The sequence below is a fragment of the Podarcis melisellensis genome (genome assembly GCF_964234715.1).
Source record: "Podarcis melisellensis genome assembly, chromosome: 14".
In the NCBI taxonomy this organism is placed as follows: Eukaryota; Metazoa; Chordata; class Lepidosauria; order Squamata; family Lacertidae; genus Podarcis; species Podarcis melisellensis.
The window spans coordinates 27653966-27678447 of NC_138546.1; the positions used below are offsets into that span (position 1 = coordinate 27653966).

General features: G+C 43.1%; 1 protein-coding gene and 1 long non-coding RNA gene across 7 annotated transcripts in view; one reads left to right on the forward strand and one right to left on the reverse strand.

The window, feature by feature from the left end:
• DIS3L (DIS3 like exosome 3'-5' exoribonuclease) lies at positions 1 to 21991 on the reverse strand. Of its 3 annotated transcripts, none has more exons than XM_081888476.1 (17): positions 21924 to 21991; positions 18067 to 18220; positions 14370 to 14498; positions 13989 to 14124; positions 12980 to 13156; positions 8903 to 8981; positions 7653 to 7832; positions 6857 to 7026; positions 6603 to 6764; positions 5850 to 6097; positions 4904 to 4996; positions 3479 to 4012; positions 2599 to 2753; positions 2311 to 2489; positions 1418 to 1563; positions 662 to 836; positions 1 to 575 (listed from the first exon to the last, which is right to left on the reverse strand). In XM_081888476.1, exons 2-17 carry the CDS (start codon positions 18108 to 18110, stop codon positions 267 to 269), a joined length of 2916 nt encoding a protein of 971 aa, XP_081744602.1. In that variant the 5' UTR covers positions 18111 to 18220; positions 21924 to 21991; the 3' UTR covers positions 1 to 266. The 3 variants fall into 3 exon arrangements, with proteins under 3 accessions (XP_081744602.1, XP_081744600.1, XP_081744601.1); XM_081888474.1 differs by lacking the exon at positions 21924 to 21991 and adding an exon at positions 21706 to 21886; XM_081888475.1 differs by lacking the exon at positions 21924 to 21991 and adding an exon at positions 18408 to 18541.
• Positions 21695 to 24482, forward strand: part of LOC309356933 — a 9655-nt gene continuing 6867 nt past the window's right edge. The window contains exon 1 of one of the 4 annotated variants that reach the window (XR_014162907.1): positions 21695 to 21760. This is a non-coding gene — a long non-coding RNA (uncharacterized lncRNA). Of the gene's footprint in view, positions 21761 to 21902; positions 22011 to 22050; positions 22171 to 22333; positions 23404 to 24482 lie in introns of those variants that run through there. The other 3 variants (XR_014162908.1, XR_014162909.1, XR_014162910.1) reach the window with 3 other exon arrangements.

Below are 24482 nucleotides of genomic sequence, written 5' to 3' on the forward strand. Positions count from 1 at the left end.
TTGTCATATCAAATTATTATTTATTCCCTGAGGTGCTTGAAATATTTGCCATTTTATGTACTCAATTCACAGAAGGCGCAAAGTGCTATCTCATTACCATCCATGACTACAAGTGTGTTTTAATGTATAGCTGCCTGTTTTCATAGAGATACTGTATTATACCATGTTCTACCAAAAGCCGAGCCAACTGAAATAATTAACACATTTAGAAATATTAGAATTTTTTTTTAGGACAGGCCAAATGAACAGCACTTGCACGAGAGCTTTCATGCTCCACTATCTGCAGATACATCCAATAAGGCCAATTCCTTGATTTCCTCCAACAAGTGATAGAGGCTCACACCCTGAGTCTGGCGATACTCCTCATATTCTTCCTCTATCATCTTTGTTTTGGCCTTGTCATTAGCAAGCTGGGCCTCCTCCACAGTCTTTGTTACTTCCCGTACCAAATCTGTTCTAGATATGTGGGGACTTTGAGACAGTTCCAACTCTGGTGTCTTGTAAGGTTTGCAGCTTGTTATATGCAACTGAATACGATCGGTATGGCAACGAGAACTCTGTACGGAAATTTTTACCTGTGGGTGGAAAAAGCACACAGTAAGATTCTATTTTGCCTCCTTGTGTTACAGGAGAGTAATTTCAATGCAGATACGTTACATACCGCCACATGGTCAAAAAGGTTCAGCGTAACAGAATCCTCAGCTGTGGGAGCAGAGATAATTTTGCTAGGAAAGCGCTGGAGACAACCAGGTTTCCATTTGCAGCTCCCATCGGCTTGACAAGAGAGAACCAACCCTTCCTTATTTTTCAGATAGGCTGCCCCTTTAATTCCATACCTGTGACAGAAAGAGATTAGGTTCCAAAAAAAGTATCCGGTTGCCAGTGAACTTTATCATTAAAAAGCCTGAGTCAATTAATTGATTAAGTACCTCTTTTTAGAAAATTCAATAAAACTATTAGTAGAAAGCAAAAATAAATGTAAAATAAGTATCAATTAGTATTACAAAACATCCTTTTTTAACAAACAGGAAGTCTAGGCAGTCTCTGTTGCAGGAGAACTTATTCAGTGGAGCTCTGTCCCACCCTATGCCAGAAGCTCAAAGCACGGTCACATGGGGGCTGTATCTAAGTAGTGAGCAGGCTCTGAACAGGTTCCCAGGTTCAATCCAGCATCTCCAATTGGAATTGGGGAAAAACTGTCTGAAATGTTGGGACAGCTACTACCAGCAGAAAGAAGTGGTTTGACTGAATAGATTCCTGAATTCAACTTCCCCTCCTCCCAATGTCATTTGAGAAAAATGTCCCCACCAAATCCAACTGCTATGCTGTAATACTTCCCGTGTGTTCCAGATTGCCCAGAAATAGGCAACTTGCCATGTGGACTTGCTTGTCTGGCATCAAGCTACAGTTGCCTTACCTTGGCACAAAGACAAGCACGCCATTTGTTCGGATTGAATAGATAATCCCGTCTGCTGTGCACTGCTCATCTCCGTCAAGACTCTTATCTCTGAAGTACATACACTGGAAAAGTTCAGTGGACTGCTTCTGGGCATGCTGGGCGGCCTATCCAAAGAAAGCAACTTAGATTAGAAAGGAGGGATTCCACTGTGTTGGTGCCACTACCAAAAAGGCCCTGCCTATGATGTTTTGATATCTAGTCAACCAGACTGCATAGTCCAAGACAATGACCTTAAAACCTATGTAGGTTCATATGGGTGGAGGCGGTTCTTTAGGCAGCCGGGTCCCAGAACATTTAAGGTTGGGAATGACTTCCTGTCTTGTCCATTCTCTTCCTTTTCTTTATGTTCTTTAGGTTAACGTAATTAAATATTTGCATAAATCGTTGTGATTTATTTGCACTGGCCTGCTTCCAAAGCAAGTGGGATGACAAATCTCCCCCAAAATAACTTCCCATCTTCACTGCAGTGAATCAACCTTCACTGTAAGTCCACATTCATACTACACATTTAAAGCACTCATCATGATTTCCCCAAAGGAGTCTTGGAGCTGTATTTTTTGTTGGGTGTTAAGAATTGTTCACAGACCCCTAATCCCATTCCACTGCTACAATTCCCAGAGTCCCCTGTGAAGAGGGATAGTTTTAAAACTACTCCGAGAGGGGAATAGGGACCTCCAAACAACTCTGCACCCTTAACAAACCACAGCTCCCATAATTCTTAGGGGGAAAGCCATGATTTTTTAAAAAGCGGTATCATAGTGTTTTAAATGTATGGTGGCCTAAGTCAAATGTGCGTCTCTGAGAATCTCTTGCATAAACACACCCAAATGCATGCTCACTAATCGCCTTACCCTGTTTCTGTTGTTGATGTGTCTACATAGCTCTTCAAGTTCTTTGTTGCTAGGCAAGTTCTCCTTGGTGCCTGATTTATCTCCTTTCGAAGTGGCCACCAACAGCAGCCGGTGGACTATTATATCAGCATATCTTCTGATTGGCGAAGTGAAGTGGGTGTATTTATCCAGAGCAAGACCTGCCGCAAAATAGGATGGAATAATGGACACAAAGGCCATGAAGACAATAGTGGAGGAGCTAGAGCTGGGATTTTAAAAACACACAAAGAAACAAATGACAGCAGTTACCATAGTGAAAGAACTCTTCTTTGGGGCAAGAGCCAGTTGAAAAATACAAGGCGTTAGACATTGCCTGTGTGGCCATAGATCTCAGCAGCCTGTTCACCAGAGGATCAGATGGGTCAACTGCCTTATCCAGGGAGTCAGCTAATGCTTTGTTCGACCTATCAAAACGAATAGATTAATGATAACAGAAAATCAATTTATTTGAACTTTTCAGTAATGTAGATGCTTCTTATTACAACTTTCACAAATGAACCCACGCCACCAACCTGTCCTAAAACTAGTCTTGGACTTACCTGCACAGACAAACTCTGAGCAATTCCAGTTCTACACCAGTTGTTAAGGGGTCTAGCTCTAATTTTTTAAAGATGCAGTGGATAGCGGATGGAGAATAGTTTCCAAGCCACTCTCCTCCCCTACCTTTGAAACTGCACTTCCGTCCAAAACTCAAGTTGCTGCAACAGACCTCTTCTATGGCAAGCTCCAGCTGGCTGCCTTCTAACCCTGCAACCAGACTATTCTGAATACAGAGGGGTAGAGCAGCTGGAGAGATCGTAATAGCCTTTTTCCTAGCCCAAAGTGCCTTATCTGTAAATATACAACAATGGAAATGCTGCCAGAAGATAACTCAGGTTCTGGAGTGGCATATCAATGCCATAATTGTAAAATACGTTCTTAATCTTTCTATATTGCCCTGGAATCTTTTGATAAACGGTGGTATATAAATATATAAATTAATTAAATAAACAACGCATAAGCCCAGCCTGTTTCTGAAAATGCAGATCATTTGGGCACCCAGAGCCGCAATGTACTTGGAGATATTTTGGAAAACAACTACTCTGCAGCTTAAAGAAGGCCTGGACTGGTAAGCCCCCATTCTACTTGCCGTGTATCTATGAAGAAGCCTTTTGTTCCAGCACATTCTCGGAGCTCTGAAAAAAACTCCTGCCGTGGGGGTGGGTGTTGGCGCAGGAGGGCTTGGTGAGGGAAAGTCTCCCATATCTTCTTGGCCACCCAATGGTTTGCGAGAATCATACATTCGGCAATTGTTTCGTGGACTTCCAGCGGCTGCCGAGGGATGAGGTCATCAATGTTCTTTTTGTCATCCAGTAGCACTCTGACCTCGACCCCTTCCAATTCCAGCGCTCCGCAGCTGTCCCTCTTAGCTCGAATATGCCGGGCGACATCGGTCAGCTTCCCTATGGCCCAGATCAGCTCGTCTAACTTCTGTTTGCTCGTATCTTCGCCCATATCTTTGAGCTCCAGAATTTCATCGGCCGCTGTCAAGTCTCCATCCAGCAATGCCTGGGCCGCCTCATAAAACAGTTTGTAGGAAGAGCGAATGATGGTTCTGTGGTACCAAACCTCCTTTATTTCATAGGAAGTTTTTTCAAGTTCCCAAATGACACTCACAGCATACCTTGAAAATAAAACAACATTGCTGATTTATAAATGGCAATGCTGACCATCATGTAGCCTCTTTCCATATGAACCTACCTGTATCCAGACACTGAGATCATCTTCTGAGGCCCTTCTTCGTATGCCTGCTCCTCGAGAGGTCCGGAGGGTGGCAACACGAGAACAGGCCTTCTCTGCAGTGGCTCCTCATCTGTGGAGTGCTCTCCCCAGGGAAGTCCACCTGACGCCTTCATTATACACCTTTAGGCGCCAGCCAGAAACATTTTTAACCAGGCCTTTGGTTGATCTGATTATGCCCTTTTGAATATTTTTTGGGGGGGCTATTGGGTTGTTGTTTTTATTTTTATTATGTATTTTGTGGTTTTATATCTTGATTTTATTCTGTGAACCACCTGAGACCCCCAGGTATAGGGAGATATATAACTTCAATAAATACTAATAATTTCGAGCAAGAGAGAAACAGAGTTCAGTTGGTTTGACATTCATAACATGGGTTGCTTTTATGAATCATAAACAGCTGTGTTAGCAAAATCCACTTGTTAGTCATTGGAAAAAACATGAAGTTCACCCCTAGTTTCCACCCTTTCAATTTTCAGTACAGGGGAGAAAAGACAATGGCTAGTGACGGAGAAATTGATTTAATATGGTAGTTATATTTTAAGTACGTGCAGTTTAATAGATTCTAATAATGGCCAAACTTCCGTGCTTGCAAAACACGCTAGAATGTTTTGTGTATGAAACTTTTCTCATAAACTGAGAAAAATTGCAGAATATTAGAATGCTACAAGAGGTTATTTTTGTCTCCCAAAGAGCCAGGGCTAGGAAGAAGCAAAACACCAAGAACTTGTCTTAATACCTGAGATACTAGGGTAAGTCAGTGCTAAGAGCTCACCTGTCAACATTCCCAAGAAGAGAACATAAGTTGGCACTCAAGACGGCAGGCAGCATGTCGTAACGACGATCTGCTAAGTAGTAAGTAGTAGCCCTGAGAAATTGGAGACATGATTATTATAATGCTCCTACTGCACATCTTTAAAGTTTCAGAACATTTGGATGCATATTGCAACACGGTTGGTTTATCTAATGTGAATGCTAAACAATTTAGGACGGGCCATTTATAATGTAGACAAGAGACATTTGTTTCAGTCACACTAGTATATGCGTAAAATAGCCATGCTTTAATCCCTTTTGCTGTGGGGCGACTTATATTGATATCTACTGTTAATTCAGAATAAGAGCAGTTGGCAGCTGTAAGAAACAAACACCCCAAGCGTACATGTTAAGATTAGTTTCAGCCTAAAACAGCAGCAAAAATATTAAAATCAATTTTGGGCAATTGTACATCTAAATAGAGCTTTCACAGTTACAAGAAAAGATTTCCCTCTGATGACACGAGTGACTGATTCTGCCATCTCCTATGCAGCAGTATTTAGTCACTACTGTTCATTACATTCTTGGTATTGGTTATTGAAATCACTATCAAAAGAACAATCATTCATTCCCCCCCCCCCCTTGCAGATAATACAATATACAGGTCCATATGTTAATTTATATAACCTTGTTCACTTAGGTACTTTGTTTTAACTGGTTTATATATACAGTGGTACCTCTACTTACGTGCCCCTCTTGTTATGTATATGAAGTATCTTCCTGGTTTTGCCGCATGCGCAGAAGCGCTCTATCACACTGTGTGCATGCGCAGAACAGGCACCTCTAGTTGTGGAAACTTCGGGATCCGATCGGAGCTCCGGAACAGATCCCATCCGCAACCAGAGGTACCACTGTATTACGACAATAAATATTAAAGCTTCCAGCTTCTACCCCAGAACCAAACCCACCTTGCTCTTGCCTCAATATCTGTGTAAGAATTTGCAGCCACAAAGTGAGTCACGTCTGCAATGTGAACCCCTAGCTCCAGGTTTCCATTAGGCAGGGTTCTAATGGACAGGGCGTCGTCCACATCTTCACAGCCTTTTGGATCAATGCTGAAGACTAAGTGGGTATCCCTCAGATCCACACGCTTGAGCTCTTCTTCTGGAGCCACTTTCCATGGCTTCTCTGGGATAACAACTGGCATCTCACACATCTGCAGGAGGAAAGTCCTGCCCGTCACAGATTTTAGATTGAAAAAAATAACACTTCATTCGTATCCTCTCTAAGAGTCAGCGGGTAAAATCTGCTGGAGGCAGCTTTGCCCCCTGTTTATACTGAAATCACAGTACAGTGTAGTGTAGTGGTTACGAGCGGTAGTCTCATAATCTGGTGAACCGGGTTCAATTCTCCGCTCCTCCACCTGCAGCTGCTGGGTGACCTTGGGCCAGTCACACTTCTCTTAAGTCTCTCAGCCCCACTCACCTCACAGAGTGTTTGTTGTGGGGGAGGAAGGGAAAGGAGAATGTTAGCTGCTTTGAGACTCCTTTGGGTAGTGATAAAGCAGGATATCAAATCCAAACTCTTCTTCTTCTTCTTCTACATCAGACCCCTTCAGCGCAAGGGGCAGAGTTTGCTTTTCTAACATGACACCTTAAATTCACTGCTCTAACACAGTTACCATTTACCAGCTGAAGTATTAAAAGCAAATGCAGACCAACCTGCGCTTCGGAGAAGGGGCTCACAGAGATGCTGTTTTCCACCAGGATAGTCTGAATTTCTCCCTCAAGATCTCCTATCCGCCCTAAAACACGCACAAAATGCCCATTTGGATACACTGATGTCGACTCCCAAGAATCGATACGCACGATAACCCGGAAGTCCTGTTGTGAAACACCAAGTCAACAGAAAACCCATGATTAGCAAATGCTGATTGGAACTTGGTTGATATTTATGCACCAAGGAACCGTTTTACCTGTAAAGCCTCAGCTTGCTGCGTGCTAATTCTGATCTTGGGGATTCTGTAATCCCAAGGTGTCACAAGGACTTTCTGTGCATTTTTGCCGTGTGACGGGCTCTCTTCTTTGGATGGAAAAGTGACCACATAATCACGCCAGTTCTTCTGTATGATGCCAACGACTTTACCTTTGAAAGTGGAATAATGCTGTGATTATACATCAATCCTTGGAAGCAGAAGCAAAGTGCATGATAAGGAAGATATTATAGATAAATCCATTTACAGGAAGATCTATCATGCCCAAGAGGCAATAAGGGAATTGATAAAATGATACAGTAGGTCTGCAAAGTGTTCTTACAGGACTAGCCTGCCACTTTACAATGCTACAGTGCATTTCAGACAAGATCAATAATTTCTTCTTCTTAAATATGAGCTTGTTTTTACAATGGCCCTTCCTAGCAAGATTGGAATAACAATCTCAGGCCCAAGGGACACCACCACTACGATTTACAAACTTCAACACACACCAAGTAAACCAAATACAACTAAAAAGTTGTCAGCTGAGCGGCTGCTAAAGCTTGAACAGGGTAGCAATGCGTATTAACATGATGTCAGTGATGACTCTTGCTCAGAATTTGTTCTGCGAAGCACAAACCACGGAAATGTAGGGGGAAATGCCTGTTTCCAGCTCACAGCCCTATGATGTTCTGTAGGGTGCGATGCCACAGGTAGATTTTCCCCAGGTGACTAAAGTGCTTTTACACGTCTTTACAGAGGCAAACAGTCTTTCAGGTAACTTGCTCTCTACACTTACCTGTGGGCATAGGTTCACCGTAAACCTCCCCAGAAGTCTTCTCTTCGGTCTCGTTCTCACAAAGGGCGGCAGTCCGTCCCTTCCACTCGCTCTTGGGGAGTAATTCAACCGCTACCACATCACCATGAATTGCTCTGTTCCGAGCTTTGGTGCCGTAAATCAGGACGTCATTTTTGAGATCTGGGTGCAAAGAAAGGAGGAATGACTCAGTGGAACCTAGAGCAGACAGCAGATTCCTATTTCTCCAAGTCTTGTTCTTTTTTTGGCATTTTCTTATATTAAAAGTGGTGGGGTAGGACTTAGCTGGCCTCACAGAAAAATAAATAAATTTTAAGAATGCACACAGCTTCCAAGCCACACTGCCCGTTTCCTAATCACTGGTGTTCATCTATATACAAGATGAAACTCTGAAACTCATAAAGCCACTCTCATAACTAAATGTGAAAAACCACATATAGAGATTTATAGGGCCAAACTCCAGCATATACCGGTACATAAATTCTATGTCAAGAGAATAACTGGATTGCTATACATAATATTATGGTTGCCAAGTGTCCTTTACTTTCAAAGAACTGTCCCATACTGCAGGACATCCCCTTATTCATTTTGAGCACAATCCAATCCCTTCCTGTTGAAATATTGATCTGATCATTTAAGGGAGAATCATTTGGAGGGGGCTTTCCTGGCAAAGGGAGAACCCTAGGAAATAAATCACATTATTTATTTCCTTTCCCCACTGTTCTGTGGAAAGTGGCAAATAGATCTACCCCTGAGAATCTGTAAAACCTGATTGCAGAGGACAGCTGAAACCCAAGAGAATACCTGCTCTAAAGCAGAATCGCAGCAGTGTGAGGAATGAAGAAACTACTAAGTATGAGGCAGCTACCGCCCTTTAGTCAGCTCCCATTATGAGGCAACCTGTTCAGTCTAGACCAGACACAGGCAAACTCGGCCCTCCAGATGTTTTGGGGCTACAACTCCCACCATCCCTGACCACTGGTCCTGTTAGCTAGGGATGATGGGAGTTGTAGTCCCAAAACATCTGGAGGGCCGAGTTTACCTATTCCTGGTCTAGACCACTAGGAACCTCAGAGAGAGAGAGAGAGAGAGCATCCCAGAAAAGTAAGTGCCTGCATGGCAAAGTAGACCCAGATGACCCAGCAAAGTAAGCCAAGCTGTGCTTTGGAGAAGGAAAAACCTAGCAAAACCCAGTTCACTAGCCAAACTGAAAGCATGGGATTTGTTCTCACCTTTTTCTTTGTTGCTGGCTCCTTGAAGTCGGACGAATGCTTCAACCTGCGCTCTGTGCTTATTCACATTCAGGACCCCCTAGAATAAATTAAAATTCAGAACCAGGCACAGCCAATACAAATGTACAAGGCTATGTTAAATTCGGCTCTGTAGTACTTGCTAATGACACACCTCTCTCTCTCTCTCTCTCTCTCTGCTCCCTGCCTAGACTTTCTATATAGTTTCAGGGAGGCTGGAGAAAGTTTGAACCGTTGTCTGGAATCAGTGAGCCCAGGATGTTGGCCGATAAACTGAAACTTAACCTGGGCAATACAGAGGTGTTCCTGCCCAGAAAGAACGCCAATCATGAGAATTGCTGCTGCCTGTTTTGGAAGGAGTTGCACTCCATCTAAAAAAATCATTTTTAAAGTTTGGGAGTGCTCTTGGAGCCAGCATTGCTGCTTGAGGTTCCAGGTGGTCGATGTAGTTTGGAATGCCTTTGCCCAGTTAAGTTAACCTGCCAAATTATGCCTGGAGAAAATGGATTTGGTCACAGTGATGTTCACTATCTCTTGTCTGGATTACCTTAATGCACCACCTGTGGAACTGTCACAAGAAAGCATTCAGAAACCTCCCTGGCTCAAAACGCTGCTGCAAAAGTTCTGACAGGGACCATCTTGCTGGGCCATGCGACTGTCCTCGTTTTGGCTGCAATGCCTACCACGCTGTCCAGGTTATCAGCATCAAAGCTCTGTTTGTTAAGTGACTTGGAAACTTTTTAAGGGCTACCAATTCCTTTAGGAGCCTGCCAATCCCGTTAACGCAGTGGAAGAAACTCTCTAGTGTCTTTTTACACCGGAGGACACATTTGGATTTTTGAGCAAGTGCTGTGGGCATTAACCCCTCCGATCACTTCTCTCCCCACACTCCCAGATCAGCACCCAAGAGACAGGAAAAGGGAAAGTGCATATGCACACACTTTGCTTTTTCGGGGCACACGGTTAAAAGTCAGATCCAATGGGATTAATCTGAGCCTTGAAAAAGGCATAGAGCTGAAAGAGGAAGTGGGAAGGAGGGTCACTCTTCCCACTTCCTTTTTCAGCTCTGTGTACTTTGCAATGGAGAAAAAAGTCATTGTTCTCACCACCTTAGGACCAAGGGGGCAGTGAGCGAGGCAGGGCAGCGGGGAGCTCAAAGGCCTGAAGGGAAGACCTCAAGGGTGCCATGGCACTCATGGGTGCCACAATGGCAACTCCAGCTCTAGCGTATTCTGCCTATGTCCGAGGCACAGTTGGTGGGAAGATGGGGAAGCTGTCTTGGTGGGAGTACAGTGGTACCTCGGGTTAAGTACTTAATTCATTCCGGAGGCCCATTCTTAACCTGAAACTGTTCTTAACCTGAAGCACCACTTTAGCTAATGGGGCCTCCTGCTGCCGTTGCGCCGCCGGAGCACGATATCTGTTCTCATCCTGAAGCAAAGTTCTTAACCCGAGGTAATATTTCTGGGTTAGCGGAGTCTGTAACCTGAAGCGTATGTAACCCGAGGTACCACTGTACCTGGGTTACAGAACTCACCTACCCCAGGAGATCCATTTGGATCCTTGTTAGCAACTTTTTGTCACTTCCTGGACTTGTTTGCTCTAGCAAATATTTGTACAGCCATCCGGCTGGCTTATTACTATTTTCTTCTTCTTTAAAATTTGCAACATTCTGTCCACTGTTCTCATTTTATTAACGATGTGATTCTGAGTGTTTTTATATTTTGTCTTGTTAGCTGCTCTGGCATCTTTGATGGGGAGAGCAGGATTCAAATTAACTGAAATAAATACTTTCTGTACACAATGCCAGATCTTGCAACTGATCTTGCTTCTTTCCCCATCAACACTGTAATGAGCTACAAAGGCCACCGCCGACATTTCAGCAAAAGACTCCAGTCTATCTTTTCCCACAGAGACACTGTCCATTATGGGGCAAAAGGGCAAGGGGGAAACCAAGCCAACTGATATCGAAGGGAGCTTATTTGCAGGAACAAAGTTTCCCAGTGTTGTCTCTGTTTTATATCCCTACTCTAATCATTATCCTCTGAGCATTTCACAGAAATGTTATGAAAACTGACCTCCTTGCTTGCTGTTTCACTGTTCCAGCGTCAATTTTTGGATTTAGTACCTTTTTGTGGCAGAAACAGCCCATAAAACTTTCCATTTCAAAGTCCAGCCTCCAAACTTTTAAGAATCTTGTGTTAGAAATCTTGCAAAATTGCTTATCATTCTTATTACTATTACTGCAGCGTGTACAATTTGTTTCATCTATTTTTCTTCTCGTATCACTGGGTGCTTTCACCTTGCCAAGATCACATGGGGCAACTTCAAAAAGATGGAAAGTTCTGAGTGTTTGAGCTCACACTATTGTTTTTTTTTTGTTTTGTTTTGTTTTTTTAAATTTTTTTAATTGTTAAAATAATTCAACATTAATACACATACAAACATACATTTCATAGAAACATACATTTCATACAACATACCTACATACATACAACATACCTACAACATACCTACACTCAATCCCATAGCTCACACTATTGGAGGCAATGTTCTGCCACCATACTGGTAAGCAGTACGCTATGATTACCAGTTGCTGGGAAAGCACAGGAGGAGAGAGATTGCTCTTGTCCTCAGGTTCTGCTTGTGGGCTTCCAAAAGGCATCTGGTTGGTGTGATAGGAATTTTGAGGTCTTAGATATATGGTAATGTTCATACGTGTACCAACCAAGCACATACATAGATCAGCACAGGAAGACTGACCTGGAACCATTTTGATTCCTAAACTCAGCAAATGTTTTCTCTTTGAGGTCAAAGTGGGAAACCTCCCCATTGTCTCTTTCCTCACAAACTCCTGTCTTAAGGGCACATTTAAGATATGAATTGGGTGTGAGCCTGTGACCTGGCCCAGGAACTAAGTATTTATCATTACAAAAGTCTGGCCAGGCTCTCCAGGCATGGATTGTAACCTGCCAGACAGGAGATAAACAATGACAGGAGAAAAGCAACATTCAAATTTCTGTTTTAGACCGCCTTTTTTGTGATGTAGGTGTGATGTATCTGAGGGGTGGTCTTAGGTTACACCCCTTCTGTGATGTATGTATGATGTTTCTGGAGGTGGTCTTGATCTACAGGGTGGCAATTTCAAAAGTCTTTATATGGCCTTCTGTGCTATTGTTCTGGGTTCCTCCTCCTCTCCTGCGGGTGAGGGGAGCACCCTGCTGCAACATATCAATAAAGATCAAGCTTACTAGCTGCTTTGCTTCTCAATATTCTCTGGGTGGCCTCTGTTATTTTCTCCTACCAATAGGGAACCTATGTAAGGACTCTATATGGGCTCTTGGATACCCCATAAGGGAAAAGGGCAATTTTTGTTTACAACATTGGTCATTGTGAAAATAGGATGCTGGACTAGATGAGTCACTGGCCTGATCCAGTAGACTCTTCTTATGTTCGCTACGTGTTGTGTTGGTGGAGCTAAGAGTCATGAAACCAACTGTCCATCAGACTGATCTGGAAAGGTTTTGGCTCCTTGAAAAAATACTCCGTTATTTAATGGCAGGCTTTCATTTTCCTATGCACATCTGAGAAACTGCCTCTCCCTAGCCTGGTCACTTAGATCTGTGGATGAAGATCTCTTGCTGGTGCCTCTGCAGTAAAGCATAGTGGGACTCAAGGCATGTGCTTTGAGCAATCAGGCACCAGTTCTCTTAAATTCTCTTCCATTAGAAGTGAAACAAGCCTCAACATTGCTCCATTTTCTATGACTGCTGATAATTTTTCTTCTCAAATCAGCCTATTTCAAATCTGCAGATTTTAACTCTTGTTGGCTTTTATGCCTTAAAACTGTTTTTTATTATCTGCATTATGTTTGATATTTATACACTCTTTCTTTTCATACTGGTTTATTGTTTAGCTGTGCCATATTCTATATTTTCATGTTTTATTGTCGTGCGAACTTGTTTTTTTTAATTGGAGATTGTATGCTGCTTTGTGAAGGAAGTTCCTCAAAAAGCAGGGAATACTTTAAAAAAATGAAATAAAGAAATAAAACTGAACCTGTATGTATCTCCCCGATTTAATCCCTGCTTCCAGCATTTCCACAGGGACATGTTCAGGGTACTCCCTTCCGTGATTGTCTTGACTTTCATTCTCCCGTTCGCGCCGTGAGTGGACTATAGACTCAAAAAGCTCGTGAGCAGCTTTTAAGTCAGGCCAGAAGTTGTCCAGATAATTCTGTGCACAGACAGACAAAGAGGAAGGAGATTATTCCTGTAATTCGTAAACGGGCAATTCATAACAGGACCAGTCCATGTCGGAAGCCCTAATAAATAAGGCAGAAATGGTAATCCTAAAGTGAAATTAGTGAAATTACTGGGTCATCCTGCTGCTCCATGTTCAGCCTTAACCATGTACCACAATGGATCTCTCAATAAAGACGGCAACTGTACCTGCTAAAATACAGGGATGCAAAGAGCTACCCTATTTTTCGCCCCATAGGACGCACCGGCCCATAGGATGCACCAAGTTTTTTGGGGGGGAAGTAATTTTTTAAAAAAATTATTTTCCCCCCAGGCGCTTGCGGGGCCGACCCCTCTCGCTCTCCAGGCTTCAGTGAAAGCCTGCATTCGCCCCATAGGACGCACACACATTTCCCCTTCATTTTTAGAGGGGAAAAAGTGCGTCCTATAGGGCGAAAAATACGGTAAGTCATCCCTCTGAAGAACCACATACATAATATTTGCCAATCCCAAGAAATGGAGCAGGAGCAAAATGAAATAATTTGGTCTCGTAAAGGTATGTGACTATATAAGGCTTTTGGAAGAACTAAGCTGTGTTAAGAGAACATTTACGTCATCTCCTTTCTCTCTAGAAGGAACGTTTACTTTTCCATGCCTTGTGTGTTACTGAACAGTTCTGATGTTTTATTACAAAATGGGTTTATTCCATCCATGTCGCTTTAATGCAAACAAGCGAATAAAAGGCATAGAGGTATTTCTGCAGGCAAACATCAAGGACATCAGAGTACTGAACTGTTTCATTTGCCATTACAGTACAGAAAGATTACCTTGAACGAAATCACAAAAACACCTTCCGTTTCACTTCCAAGTTGCTGGATGGAATCTTCATCATCTGTTACCATGACGATGGGCATCTGACCCGCGAAGTGATTATAGTACCAAACGGATGCATTGTAAATACTCCTAGGAGAGCAAACCTTCACAATTACCACTCCATGTCCTGTTACATTTTTGCCTTGACTTTATAAATGTATAACACTGAGTCATTATAAGGGCTTTTTATTTTAGTGTAATTAACAAGCTTGTTATGGGTCAGTCACCCACTGGTCAGGGCTGAACCTCAAGAGTGGAGAGTTGCTGGACACAGTTTTCTAATAAGTTTACTGATGCTTTTAAACTGGCGACACAACCTCATATTCAGCACATACCTTGTCTGCCACTTCTCCAAAGATTCTCCCCTCTCTCTTGGCAAGTAAGAAAGCAGCTGGAATTCATTAAAAAACATAATGCAATCATGGCGGGCATCCCTCACCAAATTTCGCAGTTTATTGTACTGTCTGTGAAAGAAAGAAGTCAAATGTCACTCTGCCAAAGCATTACAGCTGTATTATTTATAAATGGGAACATTCATTTTAACAAAGGATCATTAATCCACAGACCATCTTGTGCAAGTAGTTAGCACCCAGAGGTAGTCCTATTGCTGCCAAAAACTCATTGTTAAGTACCTAAATATTCATCCATATTGTATTCAAATTTAGTACTATTGTAACAGTACCATTATAACTTTTATGTGATCAGAAATTTTTATATCCATTATAGTATAAATTAAGAAAATATCTCTGTTTTTATTATTGGTACGTTTTATTAAAGGGTGGGTAAGGAATCAAATAAATACAATTTGCTTTCGTTCTTCATTCCTCCCCGTTCCTTTTCTATTGTGCTTTTTACATTCTGATCCTGCGGGGCAGGGAATTTCTGATATTTTAATCTACACACTGTTTTTAGAAAGTTATAGGTCCTTTAAAAGCAGCAAATCACAATAACATTGACGATGAATCAAATTTTCAATCTGATCTAATCTTTAAATGCATCCCTATACAATTAATAACCACTAAAATGATTTAAACAAAAGTGCAATTTATGTTTATTAATTTTAAAATTATATTTAATTATGAATTGTTAAAATTTAAATTACACGGCTTGGGCAGCCCACAGTATGATCCTTTAAAAACATTTCCTTTTAAGAGCATGTATAAAAACTGCCATTACACACATAACTGAGTCCTTATCAAAACTTAATAAAAATGAAATTAATGGATTAAAAAAATGGATGGATTTATTTCATTTATTTTTCAAAATATTCTTCTTTATGTTTAATGGATTAACCACCATCCCCTTCTGTGTTAGATTTATTTCTCTACCAAACAGGGCCAATGCAAGGACGTGCACAGAGAGATTTCCAATTCTGGAGTTGCCTCCTTAGCCTGCAAATACTAGAGGCTGCTGATGCAGAGAGTACCAGGGACCAGGAGTCAGATTCCTCTTCACTGGGTGATCAAGGGAGGATTCTGAACCAGAAGAGGAGGTGCAGGCAGGGCCAGCCCTGGAAGTACTGCTATCTGATGAAAATGCATAATGCTTTTTTTGCCGCAGCCTGAGGATGTGGCACTGCTGTCCTCTAACTCAGAGGACTCCATTGCAGAAGACCCAGGAAAGCCTTACTTAGGTCGCAGTAGGAGACTATTGGAGAACCATCAGGTAGCACCACCTGCTATTACAGTTTAAAGACTTAATTTCAGCTCTTCCCTTGCTGGAGCAACTTCAGAGCATTGTGTTCCCAACAGCACTGCCTGAGCTGCGCCTGAGCTGTCCAGCCTGTTTGCTGCTTTCCCTTATTGCAATACAGAGCAGGATAGGATGGGTTGATCCAGAGACAGAATCATAGAACTGCAGAGCTGGAAGGGACCAGGAAGGTCATTCAGTCCAACCCCCTGCAATGCAGGAATTATTATTATATTTTAAATTTGTATACCGCCCTATACCCGCAGTTCACAGGAATCATAGCTAAAGAATCCCTGACAGATAGCCATTCAACCTCTGCTTAAAAACCTCCAAGGAAGGAGAGTGCACCACCAAGATTCACATGTAAGGTAAAGGTACCCCTGACCATTAGGTCCAGTCATGGCTGACTCTGGGGTTGCGGTGCTCATCTCACTTTATTGGCCAAGGGAGCCGGCGTACAGCTTCCAGGTCATGTGGCCAGCATGACTAAGCCGCTTCTGGCGAACAAGAGCAGCGCACAGAAACGCCGTTTACCTTCCCGCCGGAGTGGTACCTATTTATCTACTTGCACTTTGACGTGCTTTCGAACTGCTAGGTTGGCAGGAGCAGGGACCAAGCTACGGAAGCTCACCCCATCGTGGGTATTTGAACTGCCGATCTTCTGATCGGCAAGTCCTAGGCTCTGTGGTTTAACCCACAGCACCACCCGCGTCCCAGTAGATTTACATGTACAGCTCTGCTTATGCCCCCATGTTCTATATCCCTTCGGGAAAGACTCAAAACAAATGTGTCCCCTTCCTATCCCTACTGATCATTTCAGGAAGAAACTGCACCATTTCTACTATACTTCCTGACATCTGAATTGGGCTGTACAACTCTATCAGTACAAAATATGATGAATATGATCACAGATCCTAGCCACAGAACTATATATCAAGCCTCACAAAAGTGCAATGCTGAAAACAAAGCCTGCAATGTTGGGTGGGTGGAGGTGAAACTTGAAGCATTAAACATTGAAAAATATGCATAACCATTGGTATAATAAAGGTGGCAGCTAAGTAATTAATGCACAATGAAGAAATGGCTGGCTGGGATTTAAAAAATGAATAGCCACTCTGCAGATATGTGAACCGCATCTCGCGGATGCCAAATTAGCTCCATCAAATAAAGTGACTGATGTTGGACCAGCGGCTTGTAGGCTGCAGCTTTCCCCCCCACCTAAGACCTCCACCCCCCCCTCAAATCCCAGAATAAAAAAGGCCATGCAGAAAGACAAGGGCCAGACCTTGTGTCCCAGTCAGAATTTTTTTAAAAAGAGACCCACATGAAAACTTTATCTCAACCTGGGGAGTGGCCGAAGGTCAAAAAAACAGAATAAAAAATGCTGGCGGGAAGAAAGCATTATGTATTTTCATTAAATTGCCTTGTTATGACTGGGGATTAGAATACTGCCATTACCTCTGAAATATATTCATAGATAATAATGCTATAATTAATGTCAGTGAGAGAAATCCCTGATTAACCTTTGGGGTCCCAAGGGCATCTGAAATACAGATGTGCTCACAAAATTGCTGTAGCATAATATTAACCTTTGTAAGTCTAAAAAAAGGAAGGGGAGTAAAAGACATTTCACAGTTCGGTTCTATTATTTCTTGGCATTTACAGTGTCATTGTGAAGCTGAAATAAATCTGCCATATGTATTGTTTATAGAGAGCCATCTAAGGATATGGCGCTTTTGACAAAAGAAGAGGCATGGCCAATCTCTACCCAAAGGGCTCGCCATCTAAGAAAGACACAGGAGGCTGTATCCAATGTAGCACTTAGTTAAAGTTATTTAGTGGAATGCTTTTTCCACTGGAGAAATGTTTTGTGCCAATGGATGGTTGTTGCACAAGAGAATGTATAAGCAGTTCCGCTTTGTTGTGCAACGGGTTGCACAATGCAGAGTCTGTTGACTGTTGAGTTTCCACCAGTGCAACAGGACCCTCCAATGGATCTCTACCCCGGTACTGACTACAAAGAGTCGTTGGATTCACCCATCTCCAACACAGAACCAGGGGAAACTGATCCAGGCAGGAATTTCATGCGCTAGCTGCAAATAAGGCTACTGGGGAAGACAGAGAAATATGGGAGAATCACCTGCCCAGGTCATCACCTGGCTGAGAGCCAGGAAGGAAAGGAGCCTGCAGTTCCTATAAAAGTAACAGTGCTCCTCTTAAGATTATCTGCCGAGTCTTCCTGGCCTGAGGTAATGAAGAGCAGGACTGAATGCTCAAATATTTATCATTTTATTTTTGGAGGAACTTGAAGCATGCAGGAGGCTCCGTGAAAAACCAAGTTACCTGCGCCCTCTCTGATGCTGCATTGCTTGACATGCTGTTTGCATGAAAACAATCCCCCTGAGTTCCAGGAACTCCAGTATCTCCAGATAATCTTGGACAACCTTCCAGTCAGGTACAACATAGTGGGTCAGATCGTCGGATAATAATTTCTCACCTGAAACAGAATTCAAAGTGTTACTTTTTGTTTATTTATGGCCCCTAAGACTGTGTGGTGCTTTACAGAGCACGTGTCCCCACACTGAGGCGTGTACAGTCTTGTAGACTATAGGGGAAAACCTACAATGGAGAGGGGGGGAGTATGGGAAACAAGGGAACAACATGCGGTCATATTTCAGTTATACCTGCGTACTGTGGGCTACAGCTTTAGTTGCAGTAGGCAAGGTGGAGAGAGGGAAGCTAGTGCCCTTCAGATGTTGCCCTCCAACTCCCATGAGCCCCAGCCAGGAGGAACAAGGGTCACATATTATGGGATTTATAGTTCAAAAGCATCTAGAGGTCGGGCAAGGTGGGTTTTCTGAAAGGATTGGAAAGAAGGGAGAAAAAGACAGTGCTGGCTCACTAATTTTACTCTGCACCACCCTTCGTCCACCTCTTGGCCTCCAGATTTTTGGATTACAACTCCCAGCAGGCTGATGAGGGTTGTAGTTCATAACATCTGGACGCTAACAGGTTGGCGAAAGCTGCTCTGTACATACTAAAAATTATACGGTCCCAGAGGGCCTCAAATCCATCCTTCTAATGGACAGATAGTCCTAGATGGCATTAAGTTCTTTCTCACTTTATGAATGGTGATTGAGGTCAAAAAGAGGGCACGTTGCAGTAACAACCTGGCAACAAGGACAGAAACCTTATTTGAATAGTAAAGGCATATGCTGCTGCAAAGTAAAGGCTACTAATCAATTTACTTTCAGGGGAAAGGGCAAAAGGGTTTATTCTACTTGGTATAAACCATTTGACCTTAAATTCTGATGGAGAATAATGTAAGAGAGATGTTGGATCCTCAGTGCATTGCTACACAGCCTTTCTGATTTTCTAACACCCACTTGCTATAACAAAGTTAGCAACAAGCCTCAAAAAATATACAAGAATCCCTAAATTCGTACCGGAAGAGTCGCAAATTACAAGTTTTATTCTTGGAACATCCAATGATTCATTCCTATGATAAAAATTACAATGGGCAGATAGGTACAGTCTGATTCAATCAATGGATTGTGTTTGTCTAGAAACTTAATCAGACAAGATGGAAATACTGTGGGAGAGAAAATCTGTTGATCTGGAGAGAGCTGTGTGCCCAGTACTGGATAGGGATGCATTCCCCCAGAAAGACCAAGTCTGAACTTTGGGCTGGGGTGTGCTCCTGGATCTAGTGCTATCACTAGAGACATAGGTGCCATATGTTACCAGCAGTTTTTTATCACCTTTGCCTGATTTGCCAGCTTCAATCCCATATCAAGAAAGCAAACCTTGCCTCATTCATGCCCTGGTTATGTCTAGATTAGACTACTATAATGCACTCTACATGGGACTGCATTTGAAGATGGTTCAGAAGCTACAACAGGTGTAAAATTCAGCTGCCCAGGTGTTTTGAGGGCCAAGCAGCTGGAGCGCCTAATACTCATTCTGTACCAGCTACACTGGGCGCTTATGTATTTCTGGGCCCAATTTAAAGTGCTGGTGGTTACCCTTTAAAGCTCCAGAAGTTTGGAAGCAGTTATTCAAAGGACTGCCTGCAGTTGTGTGAATCTGCCTGGGACCGAAGTTCATCTACAGGGGCCCCATTTGGAAGCCCTGCCATTAAGCTCAAGCAAATTCCCAGGCACAAAAGACAGAGCCTTTTTCTGTGATGTCCCTCTCCCAAGTTTGGTGGTATGTACAATTGGTTTCCTTTTTAGTGGATAATAAAAGATCTTATTGCTGGTTTTAAATGCTGGACCAGGCCTGGAGTTTTAAAACAATCATTGCTTTGGGTTTTCTCTTTGGTGGTCTGGATTGGGATTTTTTTTGTTTTGTTTATTGCTGCCTTGTTTGATGTTTGTTTTTACGAGGATTCTTTATGCTGTTGTTTAGTAAATGTATTTAGTAAATGTAACCACCTTGGTTATATTTGTGAATTACTTTGCATTGCCCAGAGAAGCAGGATATAAATAAATAAACAAATCCTTCCTCCTGCTTGTTTGGGCTGTGCTTCTTTAGCACCAACATGATGTCCAAAACCAATCCCACTGAAAGGCACAGGAGCTGCTTAAGAGTGCTACTACAGTTGATGTGAGGAGTCACAATGGCTCCATGGAACATCCATGGACAAGGGGTCCAGTTTGTCTGTAGACTTCCAAGGCATCCTGCAGGGTGGTTCTTATGTTCTACTTACTAGGATAGCCAATGTGGTGCCCTCCCAATTCTAGAATCTGCCAACGTGGCAATAGTCAGAGATCCTGAGAGTTGTAGTTCCAAACATCCAGAGGCCACCACATCAGCTGCCCCTGTTCTAGTAGTATAATTGTGTGTGTATATGTTGACAATCATATTCCTCTCCTCCTGTTTTATTTATCCCGGACAACTACCACATCCCCAGTTATGTACTCATGAGTTCTGTTGGAATTGGCACTCTACCGCTTCCTAAATGAAATGAAATAAAGCACCACAGACGCCTTCCTCCCACCCTAGCGAATGCCCACAGAGGGACAACTAAGCCACGTGCATGGAACTGAAATATACAAATGCAAGAAGATTATACTAAGTCAGATATTTGGTCAATCTAGCTCAGTACTGCCCAAACTCTTTCAGGTTTCAGACAGGAAGCCTTTCCCAAAGCTACTTGGAAATGTCAGGCCCTCAACACAGTGGAATTTGCTGCCAAGGAGTGTGGTGGAGTCTCCTTCTTTGGAGGTCTTTAAGCAGAGGCTTGACAACCATATGTCAGGAGTGCTCTGATGGTGTTTCCTGCTTGGCAGGGGGTTGGACTCGATGGCCCTTGTGGTCTCTTCCAACTCTATGATTCTATGGAGCTCTGGCCATTCATGTATGTGCATGTAGAATAAGCAGTTGTGTGTGTCTTACACAGAAGCACCCCCACTCCTTTTCCCATTCACATCTACTAAAGTTGAACCCTTCCTTAATAATAATAATAACAATAATTTTATATAATACCCTGCCTATCTGGCTGGGTTGTCCCAGCCACTCTGGGCGGCTTCCAACACATATAAAACCATAATAAAACGCCAAACACTTTCCTGCTCTGCTCAATAGGGGGCAAGGAAAACACTCTGCATATACCCAGTGACCTCTTTTCCTGCATTAGCCAGTTTGGTGTAGTTTAGGAGGACAGGGTTCAAATTCCTGCTCAGCCATGAAACTCACTGTGTGACCTTGAGTCTCTCAGCAAAAACCTGCCTCACAGGGTTGCTGTTAAGACAAAATGGGGAGGGAGAGCCTCATGCAGAGCTCCTTGGAGGAAAAGTGAAATATAAATGTAATAAATAATAATTAAAAAATACCAATTCAGGCCTGAGCCTTGGATAGACATTTTCCCTCCCTGCCCCCCCAAACATGACACCACGCTCCGCCCCAATGACCAAGCCCCACCTCCTTTCAGCTTACAGACCGGTGCCCCGCCCACCCTCCTTCGCCCCGCCCACCTACCGCGGGGACAGTTCGCCCGGCAGAGGGCGCTGCCGCAAGGCACGTCGGGCCTCAGGTAATGCTCGCGCACCACCCGCACGGAGCGGCCCAGTAGGCCCCGCAGCTGGAGCACCTTCTCCGTCCGCTGCATCTGGAGAGGGAGGGAGGGGCGCGCGCGAGAGAGAGAGAGAGAGAGAGAGAGAGCCTGCGGGGAGCGGGCTCGAGCGGAAAAGCCACACCTCCAAACGGCCGAGCTGCGCCGTCCCACCGCCCTGATTCGCCGCCGCCGCCGCGCGTCCTGAGAGGAACGTGGAGGCGGGCTAGGGGCAAACGAGGAGGCTGGAAAGAAGAGGCGGGGCCACCTCTGAGAGAAACAGGGAGGCGGGGCCGCGGCGCGAGACCAGAAAGGGGCGGAGCCGCCTTAAAATGGCGGGCATGTTTTCCTGCGGGGAGAAATTCCCTGAGGGGATGAGGCCGTTTGCTTTGGTGAGGGGGCAGGCGAAGGAACCTCGTGAGGGTGGATTTGCGTCCCGTCGCTTTTCCACCCTCACGGTTACAGGCCTTGGGCAGTTTAGTAAACCCCATCGTCAGAATAGAGTAATAATAATAATACCCCCGCCCATCTGGCTGGGTTTCCCCAGCCACTCTGGACGGCTCCCAGTAGAAGAAGAAAAATGTGATAAAATATCAAACTTTAAAAACTTCCCTAAACAGGGCTGCTTGTTAATGGGCATGGTTAATTTCGCCCCATTCCTCCTCATAGGTCTACTCTGAGAATAATTAAGTTACCACACATTACGTTTCTACCAAGCCTTTTCTGTAAGGGACTGAAAGTGACCTACTTCAGTTCTCCTCCCTCCACTTAAATTTCAACAACAACCCTGTGCGGCGCGTTAGGCTGAGAGACGGTGGCTGGTATTTTGCCAGCCTTGCATTTCTCTGCAAAAATCAAGGCCTCCGAGGTGGCAGGTAATGATAAAGCAAGCTATTGAGGGAAAAAAAAGAGGTGGTGGGGAAAATTAACGTATAAATCAAGACATTCATTCATAAATTTATAAATCCAGTGCAGTGCACAAAACCAAAGTGACTAAAAGCCAGAGGCAGCAGTTCTGGTCTATTTAAATAAAGAAGAAATCCATTAACAGGCAATCTCTTTATTAGGAGCATCTGAAAATAAGTTTTCGAAGTTCATTGGATCCTGTTAGGCAAACAGAGTTCAAAAGGGAAAGAATTGAAGACTGATTTGGTCCCCTGGCAGAGGTGGTTTTAGGAGTGATCTTGTCCCAACCCATCAGGATTAACTTGAGAATTGGATCTGTTAGTTGTTCAAAAATGGAAGCAGGAGACTGACATTGCAGCTAGCTGTCTAGCTCAGAGGAGACGGGAGTAGACAAAACACTCATTTTTTACTTGATTAGTATCTTGATTTTGGGTGGCATGCCAGAGCCGTTATCAATTATTAAATAAAGAAGAGAAATAAATTGACATAGATATACACAACACCGCTTTCCCACATAAATACAGCTGTAATGTATCATCTTTTGACATTTTAATGACAACTCTGTTGCACTTTATGTCATCCACGTATTACAGAAGTTCCCCTCCCAACCTCTCTCCATCAGGCAAGACTAATGCCTTTCATCACATATGGAAAATTAAAACAACCAAATGCATCTAGTCTCCAGAAACATGTTGCCAACGGCAAAAGGAACTGCTCTGGTTGGTTTCAGGGTTGAAACGAAGATTTTAGGAATTGTGCAATGCACAATGCACTGAGTTTAGTGAGGCTTACTCCAAGGTAAGTGTTTTAGGATTTCAGCCAAAGATTCACAAACCCCAATTCTGGAAATCCAAGAACCCTTTGCTCTGAAGATAATTTAGCAGAATGTCCTGGTACCTGTCTGCAAGCCATCAGGATGCATTTTCCATTTTTGTCACTAGGAGTCACTGTTTCACTAATACAGTAAAGATAAGCTATATGATGGGGAGTTTCCTTTGCCCAGATGCAACAGACACAAATCCACTGAAGTCCGTTATAACAACATAAGCAGATTGTCTTCAAAATAAACAAGAAATTAAGTGTTTCCCTACAAAACAACAATGTAAACAAATCCCTCAATTTATTGGAAGGATTCAAGTAGTGGAACATGAAATTACAAGACCAGCTTATGAACATTACTGGTTGTATAGAAATATCTTTCTTTCCATAGTTCTTTGTTTTTGCTGCCATGTGTTTAAGAGTCAACTTTACACTTTATCTCTGGATTAAATTGTTTTGCTGTCAAACCAAGCTGCATATTACTTTCATTTTAATTGCAGCCTGACACATGCTTAAGCCCTTGGAAATCAATGGTCTTGGGCATAGCTAAGTCTGCATAGAATTGCAGCCTTAAGCTCCAGTTCTATGCACATGTGCTAGAGGATAAACTCCATTGCATTAAATAGGACCTACTTCTGAGTAAACTGTCTGGAACTGAGCTGTTGATTTTTTAAAAAATTTAGTTTCACAAACGGCCATTAAGATCAGGAAGTTTGATAGATGGTTTAATATTACTTTCTTCTATTACCAACAGCAAATCAGAATGTTGGAGGCACTGCATGGATGGAGCTTTTATTTTTATTGGATTTTTTTAAAAAAAATCTCTTTCTCCTAAGTAGTCCAGGGTAGTGTATGTGGTTCTAATCCCCTCATTTATTCCACACAACAACCTTGTTTGGTAGATTTGGCTCAGAGAAGGTGCTTGGTCCAAGACTGCTCTGTGAGCATTGGGGCTGAGCAGGAATTGGAATCAGAATCT